This window comes from Amblyomma mixtum, chromosome 3 (genome assembly GCF_055824585.1).
Source record: "Amblyomma mixtum isolate Tamu chromosome 3, ASM5582458v1, whole genome shotgun sequence".
NCBI classification, from domain to species: domain Eukaryota; kingdom Metazoa; phylum Arthropoda; class Arachnida; order Ixodida; family Ixodidae; genus Amblyomma; species Amblyomma mixtum.
The window spans coordinates 272,037,099-272,049,957 of record NC_143014.1 but is presented as its reverse complement, the minus strand read 5'-3'; the positions used below and the strand labels follow the sequence as shown (position 1 = coordinate 272,049,957).

Sequence of the window (12,859 nt, the reverse complement as noted above, 5' to 3'; positions counted from 1 at the left end):
AATACTGTTTAACCTCGTTACAACAAATAATGGACATAACGAAGGAATGACCATTCCTATTTGAAGGCTCGGTCAACACGGGCTATTACGGAATAATAGCCGGCTTATGACTATTTTTGCGGAGTGAACACCCACTTCTCTTAGTACTGGACCATATGTGGAGAATTCCAAGCTGTAATGACTGATTTATGTTCCAAACTGTCCGTCGCCACATTGTTCTGGAGTGTACATATGGCGACACACCTGGAACCAAATGGCCACATTTTCTCGACTGCTTCCTTTAGTGGCTTGTTTCGCAACAAGTTCATGCAGACTACGCAGTCTCTTTCTGGAGGGTACTGACTACACGTACGTTGATGATACGATACGACCATAATTGCTAAGTAGCCTAATTCGAGGTCGAATTTAACTAAAATGTTTATTTTTTTTTTCAAGAACTAAAGAGAAGAACATTAAAAGCGACGGATTCACAAAGAAACCTCACAAATCAGCCCCTGATAACCACATTGTTCAAATCCCATTCTTCCTGCCAGGTTAAACTAGCAAAGGTCTCCTTCCTCGTTTCGGCGGAGCAGTCTGCTTCAGTGCCATGAGACGCTGGCTTGCCGCCTATGGATATCTCATTAAAGTTTGGGTCGGGGCTAGTTGGAAATCCGCGTTTGACGCGAAGCGTGAAGAAAGATGCGGACGAGGGAGCACAACACACAGGCTGTTGTCACAGGCTGTTGTCATCTCAGCGAGGCAAAAAGAAGGAAGCTCTAGGGCATGCTTGCCCAGAAACACATTTTACGAATTTTACTGATGTGTCTGCGTGGCGCCAAGGAAAGGCGCCTTTTTCCCCAGTAGGGGTTAATTTCAAAGCAATAAGAACGGGAAGGGAAATTAACCACTGCTAGCGAAAAAAGGCTCCTTTCACTGGCGCCACGCAGCCACGACTTGTTTGCTTACTGACGCGCTGAAGTAGGTAAGGCGCCAGGATATTCGAAGTGTGCCGGCGCAAAGTAGTAGCGGGGGAAGTGTAAAATGCTTTCGTGTTATAAAGTTAAAACAAATAAACTGATCAAAATCCAGCGACAAGAACTTTACAAATTATCTAACCAGCGAACGTGGGCAACGTCTTTTTCGTCAGGTTTTATAGAAAGTACTGGGCAAATTTTAATGTGGCCTCGCAGGTTTTAACCCTTGCCTCCCCTTGGCGCCATCATTTCAGCTGAAGAGTCCAAATGCCACAGCGCTGATCACATGTCGAACAAAAAACCGCCTCTGGCATTTGTACAGCTGCAGGACGATTACAGCTCTCCTGACAATACGTCATCGGCGCCCGTACTTCTGGTCTGCATAATGGACAAAACATGTGACTTCTGACTACGCGTTGCAGAAGGTGTCATGTATACGAGACGGTTGTAATCGGGAGTAGAAAGGCGGCGGGGAACGCTCGGAACGTGCAAAATAGAGGCGACAGCGGGCAGTTTCGCCCATCGGACCATGTCCCTTTCCATGAGATAAGCTCGTGTTGTGTGTGTGTGTGTGTGTGTGCGCTGCAGCAGTCGTAGATCAAGCTATGACGGTCTTTATAGGTCACCACGAGCAGCACTAAGACTCGCCGCAGTTTCCACTGCGGAATGAGTGCTGTCGCGCAAAATAAATACTCGTAGGGATGAATTCTGGTTTGCTGAGTCGAGGTCTTCAACCAGCGATCGTAACGAGGTGTCGCGGCAGTGTCTGTGGGCGATGTTAAGAAATTACGAAATAGGGAAGATAGAGTAAACGAAAGTCGGTCTCATTTGAATCAGGCGGAACCACAGGGTGAAGAGACAGCCCACGTCGTGGTGCAGATGCCCGGACTTGTACGTGGCGGTCAACGAATATTGTTGTAAGTGCACTCCGACGACCAAGTCGGCCATGGTCACATGGCCGACGTCATGGTCACATGGGCTGGCGGCCATCGGAACCAGCCCCTCGGTCCTACCCTCGGCAATCACAGCGGCAAGCAAGTCGCGGATCACGGAGGGCATATGGTCTCCGTAGCTTCGCGTTCTGCTGCGTCTTATTGCTACGCACGCGTACGGCAGAAATAGGCTGCTTGAGATCGAAAACAAAGACCTGAAGCTATTGAGGGCTGCCGCAGACTGCAGAACGAACAGCTGATCGGCGATGACAACGCGAGCTTGTGCCCTCGGTGCACAGTGTGCTGTGTAAGCTTCGAGAAATCCTCAAAAGCATGCGCTGAGCAATCGTAATCTAACGTGTTTCAGTCGACACCACATAGGACGGAAAAACTGCCCGTCCGTTGCTTATCAAACGACACGCCGTACTCTGGGATTATCGCGTGTTTGTTTTACTGCGCAGTAAGTATGACTGGCATGACCGCAGACGATCGACCCTGCATGGTGATTGACTCTGCTGTGGTCGTTGCGATTTCTACGCTCGTGAACTGCTTCCTGCAAGCTGTAATCAAAAAACAATCGGGATACATTCCGTTCAACTGCAGTCTAGCTGTCGGCCGCCGGCTTTTGTTGCAGGCAAGGAATGCACGCATAATCTCGACAAAAGCGCGCATCAGCTTGTTGGACGTTCATCTAGAACAAGCGGGTGTACTGTACAAATTTATCTGCGTATCGTATCTAATGCTACAGCTTTACCGCAGAGAAATGGCACTGGAATGAAAGGCGCTACAATCAAACCTGCGTGCCGGCGCCTCACGTACCGCGTGTGCTTGCATGATGATCAGCGCTGGGAGATTCCTTTTATCTCTTTAATGAGCCAATGAGGAGATGCATGCCTACGGTACTTCTCCGATATTTTAAGCATATGCGGCCGAAGGCCGGAGCATCAAGCTGTACAACAGTTGGAGACGACAGAATCAGCACTCGCCTCGATCGGCGGCCCTATGTGGTAACTGTGTGGCCACATATATGCCCGCAGAGATGCCTCGAGCAGTGTGCTCGTGAGGGCTTTTGATAAAGGACATGTTTCAGGACATGAAAAACGAACGGGTTCTGGGCAGCCACAGGAAGTGCGCAGAGCGGCCAGAGAAAATCGAACGCCTGGCGCCGCGCTCTGGCAACCCACAGGCAGCCCGCGGGCAGCCAGAGGCGGATAGTCGAAGAGGCCCAATATGATGCGCCTTTATTTTTGGTACATAACGACTTTTATTACGCGATATATCACTGAAAAATGATAATGCACTGGGAAGATTTTCTACGAATTAATTCCCTAGAGCATTTATATCAACACTGAACAATATAAATGTAAAAACACTGGAAAAGCTACGCTGACTAGAAGAAGCCGATTTGTGGTGTGCTGAGCAGATTAGCAGAAAGCTTGTAATAATCCTATAAATAACTAAAAATGTGAGCTAAATTTGAACTAGGCAATATAAAAAGCAACCCATTGCCACTATCGGCTGGAAACTTCGGCTTTAGCATCCACAGAAAAGCATCCGCCCTGCACTGCCAGTGTTTCCATGTGACGAGGCACTTGAAATTCGGCTCTTAACTCTTCTCGGCAGTTGCTCCACTGAAGCAACTCGTACTTGAGCAGAAGTCGGTCATGTTCAACGTAACCTTCGCGCTCCAAATCGGTCAACAAAAATGAATGTTTGAGGACGTATATGCCCGCGTTCGGCAATCCTGCTGGTTTAGAGAAGTATTCGGGATCTTTCTTTTCGGGCTTGAAAATACTTGCGCTTTCCTTCCCAGTGCCTGGATGAAGGACGCTGAGCCTGATGCCATGTGAGAAGGGCCACTGAAGAACATCGTCGATCACACCCTTATGCAGATGCATCCGTATATGCAGTGACACGGAGTCGCCATTTCTCTGGAGGCGGACACCGGGCGACATGCAGTAGCCGCGAAGGTACACCCGGTCGCACGTGAAATTAATCCGCCCTTGTCTCATTACAATGTCTTTTAGAGCACTCACTTCTGTTACGCTGAAATGGCAAAATGCGGTACTGGCTGAAATGTGCGCTAGCAGTTCCTCGAAACGAAGCAGTGTCTTCTGCTTGCCCTCTGTCATTTCCATCTGTACCGCTCCAATGGCTTGCCTCAGCGTTTGCTTTATGGAGTTGACATTTTGGGAGATTTCTTCTAGCGTACAGTTTGGCGTATTCAACCATTCTTCCACTTCCTCATCAACAGCGAGGCATGTTTCAACTGCATTTCGCGTGAAACCGCACTGTGTTTGCTGTGCTACTTCTGCGAAATTGCCTCCAATGGCATTTCTCAGAGCGTTTATGTCGCCGCAAACTTTGCTGAGTGTCTGGCTGTGTGCCTGGGTCTCGGTGAAAACTCTGCGCAAGTCGGCCCTCATTTCAGCCACGTCCTCCTGAAAGAATGCCATAAACGTTGCTAACGTGGCTGTTTCCTTTGACTGTTGTGGTACCTCGAACACGCCTGAGGGGGTGAGATCGCTGCATTCCGATCTGAGGTGCGCCCAGGTATTTCCGCAAAGAATGGTCGCCGAACATCGTGGACAGGATGTGCAGTGGTATACGCATTCGCTCTGCATGTGCTTCGGCAGCGCGGACGCGGGCATCAGGGCTCCACAGCCAGATTCTTCGTTCCAGCATTTGACCTGTGGGAAAAAGAGGTTCACTCTATGAGTCACCGCACATTTGCTTTAAAAACACTGTTAGGTCTACTGTACAAAAAGAAAAGTTTTTTTGGTGCTTCGACACGTGAGTGGAAATGGAAAGAGCCTAAATCAATTTTTGCCCTTTCGTCGAACTGTAGAATTAAAGTTACCCTTAACAAAGCCGGGCATGCCCACTAAAATTCGCGAATAGATGGTACTCAATTCGTTTTAAGTGGAATTAGTAGAATTAGTGGGCATTCGCAGAATATTCATGCTTTAAGGTAAAAGGGCACATGCCTGTCATTATGCACTACAATGCCTACTGGTTAAAAGAAAATTATGGCAGCAGCAACGATATAGGGCGTATGACATTGTTTCGCCACATTGAAAAGTGAACAAACGCGACATTTACCTGCTGGTTCTACAAAAAATCCCCAAAGATCGAGATGAATTGTGATGGAAATGAAACAATCACATCTTGAACTTTTGTTGCTCACCAGTTAAACAAGAAGAAATCTTAAATATCAGTGAAAGTCGCGCAAGATACATCAGCGCCAGGTCCTTGAGGTAAATATCAGTATTACAAGTGCAACCTCGCCAGAGCCCTGTGCATCGCATATAGAGACGCCACTGAAAGCCTCATAGCGGCAGCCGCTGAAAACAGGGTCCGGGCGCTTTCACCGGCTTCCCCATCTTGCACTTGTGATTTACTGTTTCTGCGGGTGCGGGCTATCTTTGCATTTACAGCGTCCGAAAAGAAATAAATTGTTTGGTAGCGGACCTGCGTCCGTTGTCGCAGTGATGTGGACCGGCCCATTTGACCTACGAGCGACACACTTTCGGAGGACAAATGTCACAAAGCCCGGCGGCGACGTATAGCTGATCGAGGGCAAACCACCTTATATGTTACCTGAAGTTAGTGCCTAAGTTAAGGTGTTTCGTTAAAAAAAAATCCGAGACGACCAATTAGTTTTGTTTATTTGCACATGACGTCCGCCTCGCGTGTTCGATCGATAGGGACAGCCGTAAAAGCGCGAGCGAAAAGCACTTCGGTAGCAGGCATGCAAGAGTGCGAACGCACTGAATGAAAATTGACAGTGATGTAACTGCCGATGCTGAATCAGACAAGGTAGTGGCGCGCTGTAGGAATATACACGCGAATTTCCGCGCTGGCATCGAGGCACCCTAGAATTTCTCGAATGGTAGCGCCGCCACGAGGCAGCCAACGGAACCCACGATGATGGGATGGCGCGACGACGCTGAAGAGCGGTCGAGTTATTTTGTTCGCGTGTGTCGTGTCATTCGTTTGCGAGATGTTCTTTGTGCGCGCGGCAAACTTGCAAAATGGAACAGATGTTTGCCATGTGCACTTGCATGCTTAGAATAACCAGGTACTACTACAGTCACCAGATTTTTGTGCATTTCAGAGATCCCGGATCGGCCTTGAAGGGTGACAAACCGGCGCTTGTTTATTTCGGGCGAACGACTGAAGCGAGAACCATTGATAAAATAGCATATTGGAAGGCCAATAATAAGGCCAGTGGGTAAGTGCTACGATGACTCTTGTGCTGGAGTATAACTTCTATGGTACAGCATGCAAGGGATCACTTCTCATTGCTCCGATGTCTTTGCGAAGTTGTGGGGACGGACTCATGCATGATAGTATTCTTGCTGTGTCGGCTAAACTTACAATTATATTTTTTGCGTGAATTAGCGCGGAAATTGAGCAAGATCATAAATTCTTTATGTATCGCATCACTCGCGCATGCTGCGCGCAGCCAGTCGCCGAAAATGGCTCTTGTGTCACAAAGTGGCTAATACCGATGAGCGAATATGTCACTGAATTGCTTCCAGCGCTTCCTACCTTGCATGATCGGTACCTTGCATGATCAGTGCATGATCGGCTGAGAGAAAAACATCACCTTTATATCTGCTTCCTACGTTCTTTAATCAATGTGAGATGCGGTGCACATAGGGTAAAACGGCAACTTTTTTCTTTTCAGGCTGAAGGTACAGCACGTGCTGAGCGGCCTGACTCGTTAAGGACTGTAGTAATCGGGAGCACGTCCCGTTTATCACCTGGTTCCGATACCCGGCATCCTTGGCCCTGGACAAATGAGGCTGAAGACTGTCTCCAATGGCACAGTGGCACGATTTAGGAAAAAAAAACTTTGGAGGCAGGAACTAATTATGCTGTTTTTTTTTTACCAATTTTGAACGGCCAGAGTGGGAACTGCGAAGTGCCTTCGTCGATCTCAGGTTGTATTTCCAGCATACATGGTTCTGCTCGACTGCTCGACACGCGCCTCAAGTCCAACTACTGCAGTTCCTCGTCCACTGGCGCCTCGAAGGTGAGCTGTAAGCCTGGGCACTTTTCGAATGTCACACGTGCGAGCCACAAACCGCCCGCGTTCTATAAAAACTAGATAATTGTCAACATATCTGACGGTGTTAAGGTGTAGACCCGCAAAGTTTGTTTCCGAATCCTTGTCAACGTACTGTCAGCAGCAAAATATTGCGGGACGTCCAGCGCGTGGCGGAGCGACGCAAAACTGCCTTGCAGCGCCATCTGCCGCCTCCAAGCATGTTGTCGAGGCTCACGGAAATTGCGTTCGAAGGACGCTTTGCGGATGCCTATCCTTTCTTCGCTATCAAGCATGCCTTGACGCTTGCTTCCCCGTGACACGCTTATCAGAGTCACGGAAGCCGCTGAGGCGCTGTGTGACGTTCGCAGCCAGTCCTTCTTGGGCTCGCGCGATCGCAGCACTGTTCACCATTGCAGCAGCCGAAATAGACGCGCAACGATGGTGACACAGCGATTCATTGCCAGCGGCGAGTGGCAATCCCTGCGAAGAACGCGATGAGACTTGCCTGATAGCAAAGAAAGGACAGGCATGCACAAATAATGGTTAACGCGGAAGTGCTGTGAGCCTCGACATCTGGCTTAGTCACGGCAGATGGCTGTGGAATGCAGTTTTGCGTCGCTCCGCCACGCGCTGGACGTCCCGCAATATTTTGCTGCTGACAGTACATTAGAAAAATGTCACTCAAAAAAACAGAGGTGACGCGGGACTCCGATGCACGCTCCTGCTTTCTGTGCAGACAGCTTGCCCTCCCACCCTACGAATGTGGAATGGAAGTAAAATCGTAGAAATTCCAGGAAACTACCCACCTATAGTCCACATTGTGTGATGAACGCCAGCTAGTCATTATCTTCAGTTAAGAACTTTCTTACACGCTTCAGGAGGCAATCATGCGGGAGGCTATAACACAGGTCTGTGACGTCAATACTGAACGCCAAACAATTTCTAGAGTTGTGTTTCCTTAGGAAGTTCACTAGGGCTGTAGAGTTGGGAATCCTCAGAGGGTCACAGGAATTCAGGAGCAAAAGGTGCCGTTGTAATGAAAAGGAAATGTGCACAGCATTTTTCAATCACAATCAGGCACGTGTACTTTACACCCAAAAGGATCAGCCCAACGCGGGAAGTGGTTCAGGCTTACCATATCGCATCGCAAAGGAGCAGCAGAGGTGCATCAGAAAACATCGGTTGTTTTAAGCGATAGAGAGATTGGTTTCCTTGAGAATGTTCGAAGATCACGTGCATCTCCGTTTGGATTTTATTGTTTTATCTGTATCGTCACTTTTCATGCCCTTGAGTGTTCCTTTATATACGAAGGTTTTAGCTAAGAACGGCTTTAGTTGCGAATCAGCGTTTGTACTGTCTCTTTCTTTCTCTGGTCTCTCGTATTTTGCGCTGTTTTACAATGAATTTGTACCAACAAGCCCAACTCAATCTTTTGCGGATCAAGCGTAATTTAATAAATGGTCAAAACTTGAAAACTGCGTACTTATACACAGCAGCTGCAAGCAACAAGTCAGGCCAAGAGATAAGAAACAGCAACATCATAGTAAAAGCAAGAATAGCTATCGATCAGCTGCTCGATGTAGCAGAGGTAAACCGTTGTAATTTTTAGCTAGCGCATTCATACGTTGCGGTGTCGACAGGCAGGGGGACGGAGGAAGATTTAGGCAGCAAACCTTTTCGTTGGACTAACTTACTCCCTCCTACGAAAGAACGCAACTCAGGGCCTCCGACACCAACTGGCGCCCTTCAGGGCTGCGCGTTCATTTTTGGCATCTGGGCTTTACCGGAGTGCAGACTCTTTAAGCACTTAACCGCCTCCCCAGAAGTGACAAATCTTCAATACGAGAACGGCGCTGCCTACCATTTTTCAGCTAAGAAACTTCGAGAAATGCATCCTGCAAACAACGATGTGCTTCTCCGATCGCCCCTAAAAAATAAAAATTTAAGACCGTCACTGTCCAGCGACACTTCCCGCCTCGCCATACCTCCTCCTTTCGTATGAAAGCAGCGGCCAAGCGATCAAGCGAAACATGACACTTCTGGATTATCTTGATTGTAAGCAGTGGGCAGCTTTGGCGTACGGCCAGTAGAAAGTATGCAGAGACACTTCAGTTCAAGTATAGGACAACTCTCTGACTCACAGGGATTGCGTGACCATATGTAGCTCACCCTTCTTCCGATCCATGTTTTGCGTGTGGCTCAGGCCCAACGGACAGTATTCTGCTTGACCTCTGGAATTACGGCCCAGACCGAAGCCCTGTCTACATGTACCTTCTCACATCCCCTCCCGTCTCTTCTTAGTCCTCCTTCCTCACCTCTCTCTGCAGCATCTCATCGGCAGGGGACTCCTTCAAGTCGACGTCCTCGTCCTGGCACTGCTGACCGTCGAGCGGACAGATGCGTGAGCCGTCTTGCGCGGACTGCTGGTAACAAGCCGCGCACAGGAGGTGCATGCAGGGAAGCAGCGCGTTCGTCTTGCGTACCAGTCCGCAGGCGCTGCACACCCTGTTCTGAGGGATCGGCTTAACGAAGCGCAAGGGCCTCCAGTCGAGCCCCGCGGAAAACCCCACCAACGTGTACTGCAGACTTCCCCGACGCATCGTTGTAGGCGTCGTGTGGTCGCACTGCCCTCTGCTTCGACTGCCTTTACCGGTTGCGCAAAGCTCGCTCATATCGCTTTGCTTCTTCGGACTGTTGTGAAGGCTTTAATCGAATTTTGATACCTGCTGCCTGGGCCTCTTTCCCTCCTAAGTTTATGCGCGTGCGTCGTAAAGAAGGGGCTTCGCATAGTACACGGCCCTCAAAAAAAAACAAACGAAAAACAACTTCATCGTTTTCATTTGTTATTTGAGTTCTGCGGCAAACGCCACCGAGTGCTTATCCAGCAAAATGTTCCATACTTTTTTCACGGGCATCCCTCTCTAGCGGTGAGGTACACGTGGCAGATTGTGTTACATGCTGTTTGCGTGATTAAATATTTGAACGCAGTATCAGGAAGATGGGGCACTTCTGCGGTTCGCATTCGTAAGACTGTTGTGAAATCATTTTCTAGTTGCTTCTTTGCCCAGGCGCAAGCAATCTGCTGCACCTCATCCTGTAACTTTCTTTCTTCATTTTATCGGTGCCATCGAGTATTTGACCTCAGCCTACACCTTAAACGCTTCTTTTCGGAAGTGAACTGGTCATGCAGCAATCATGTGCTGCTTGCATGCAATGTTTCTCTTGAAGAACACAAGCGGTACTGATGCAAGAAAGTCGAACAGAAAATCGATACCTGACTGTATTTTTTTTTCTCGCGCATAATCCGAACAGATTTAAAAACAAACGGCCCAAGACAACCACGGAAATTTCGTCTGTAAGTTAACTCTACTGGCCTGCAGGTTTTAATTGCAATGTTAATAGCGTATAAGTATGTTATAAACCTAACTATAATATTGCAAACTTCAAGCTAGGCATCGAAGTGAGATGAAGAAACTTTTACAGCGGTAGCTGTTTCCTGTTGGCCATCCATCACGAACACACGTGTCGCGCCATAACGCAGTTCGCAACCCGCCTGCAGGGGGGGGGGGGCGTGGTGCATAGCGCAGAAGTTCAGTCCGGCCGAGAAATAAACTAAAACCTTTTGGTATATTAGCATTAGGTGCTCACGGCAAAACCTCAAATGAGGCAGTACAGGGGGACATGGACTGGACATGGGACATGGACAGCATTGACTGAAAATCATTTCAAGCGCCGAAAGCAGAGAGTAATGTATTGTATGAAGAACGCCTGAGGAAACTAGGTGATAAGAAGTGGGCAGCTAAGGTATTTAAATACTTGTGCAGGAATAGCGTTGACTGACAGTGGAACATAATTATGCAGGAAACAAAACGGAGAAATAAAGAGCTTAAAGGACTATAGGCACCTAAATTTACAGCATGTTTTCTTTAAAATCATGCGTTAGGCTATTAGACTACCTGGTTCACCGCGTGGGATTCGCCCACGACCACTAAATAATTTCTAATTGAATTTCTTCTCTTATGCTGTTTCGGTTTCATGAACCGAACGATGGCTGTGACGGGCAGTTGCACTTTAGGTCACGTGAGGCAAGGAAAACTGCAATACAAACGCTGATACGTTGTTTCAACTCACTACATCACTTAAACCAGCCTGCTTCAAGTGCTAGAATTACAACAAACGACGTAACAGCATTTACATTGCCGTTTATTTGTGCCTCATGTGACGTAAAGTTAAATTGCACGTCAAAGACATCGATCGGCTGATGAAACCGAAACCTAAGCAGCGTCAATAAAGTGATATATAAATTATTTAACGGTCGCAGGCGGATACCACTCGGTGCTCATACCAATGCCTAACGCGTAGGGGTGTGCGAATATTCGAAATTTTCGAATATAATTCGAATATTATATTTTTAGTATTCGTATTCGATTCGAAATCCAAGTAATCGTGTTGTCTCGAATATTCGACCCGACGCGAATATTCGGATCTAGCCGAATATTCATATTGAGCACCGGCGTTCATTTCGGCCCGCAAGCCCTATCGACAGAGACATAACAACAAGGCGGCGCCCAGAGCAACGCGCATTCCTTCCTCCAAGGGCCGTGCCATAGCTGACTGCGCTGGCGAGCTTCTTTGTGGCTATACCTGCGAAGTCATAGCTGTCATAGCTAGCTGTGCATAGCTGTGTCATAGCTGTGCATAGTCATAGCTGTGCACGAAGTGCCTCGCAATACGTGCCAGTTGAGTGCCAAGTGAGAGCATTTTCTGTGGCTGGAGGAGTCGTTTCAGCTAGAAGGGAACTACTTCTGCCTGACCATGTGGAGCAGCGGGTTTTCCTTCACGACGACCTTTTATGTTCATCCCAGCTACGCGCGTTCGTGCTGATAGCAATTTAGCCTTAATCAATGCTGTGTACCAGCCATCTTCTCTGGTATTTCCACTCTTCTAAGAATAATGTTCGAGACTGATACTTTTTGTGCAGCCACACACACCTTTTGTGTTAATTTCATCACTGATAGTTGAACTGTGATGCTCTTGGGTGCTCAAATAAATGTTTTGTAGTGGTTAAATGCGTCTGTCCTTGATTATTCGATATTCGATTCGATATTCGGAGCCAAGTATTCGTATTCTATTCGTATTCGAAAAATTTGATATTCGCACACCCCTACTAACGCGTCGTTTGAAAGAAGAAAACACAAAAGCAAAAATTTGTGTTTATAGTTCTTTAAGCGACAGGTAAAAAAACTCAAAGCGTCAGAGGTAGATAAATTTAATGCACAGAAATAGACTCTGGACCTGCTCAGAAAATGGAGAAGTCAGATGAGGAAGGAATCAATCTAGGATAATTCAAGAAGCAGCACCCTGCTGCTTGAAATGAGATCAGGCAGTCTTATAACTCGAAGCTACGAGAATACATTTGATTAAGATTGTTTCTACAGATTTGCCACAAAAACATGTGCTGCTTGTGTTAAATGTCTACAAACAATTGAACGTACTCTATTAAAATGTGGCAGTATGCATCCAGATGTTGATACAAGCACAATCACTCTCCCTGAGGCTTTGCGGTTTAGAGATAACAAACGTAATGTGAATGAGTCAGTGGCAGGCAATAGTAAAAAAAAAAACAGTTGGAAGATTGGTGGATTAAAAGCAGGGCATGCAGTGACGTAAAGATACAGGACAAGAATTCAAAATTGGGATCGCATAAAAGTCAACACAATTTGCTTTCATTTTAGAAGTCAGAACTTCTAGATAGTCCCTGTAAATTAGATACAAGAGCAAGATGAATATAAGAAAAAATTCAGGGGGCACTTCGACTGTCTAAAGTGCGTAGAGGCGAAAGCGTTTTCCGCACCACTTTGACTGCTTCTGTGGCACTGGTGGCGTCACATATAATTGAGTACTAATTACTAAGT

At 47.4% G+C, this 12,859-nt stretch overlaps 1 protein-coding gene across 1 annotated transcript; it reads right to left on the bottom strand.

Annotated features, from left to right (window-relative positions):
- Nucleotides 1-3,399: 3,399 nt before the first annotated feature.
- Nucleotides 3,400-9,544, bottom strand: LOC149354856 (TNF receptor-associated factor 6-like). The gene is made up of 2 exons (XM_089576039.1): nucleotides 9,260-9,544; nucleotides 3,400-4,578 (listed from the first exon to the last, which is right to left on the bottom strand). The coding sequence occupies exons 1-2, from the start codon at nucleotides 9,542-9,544 to the stop codon at nucleotides 3,400-3,402; spliced, it is 1,464 nt and encodes a 487-aa protein (XP_089432165.1).
- Nucleotides 9,545-12,859: the final 3,315 nt, after the last annotated feature.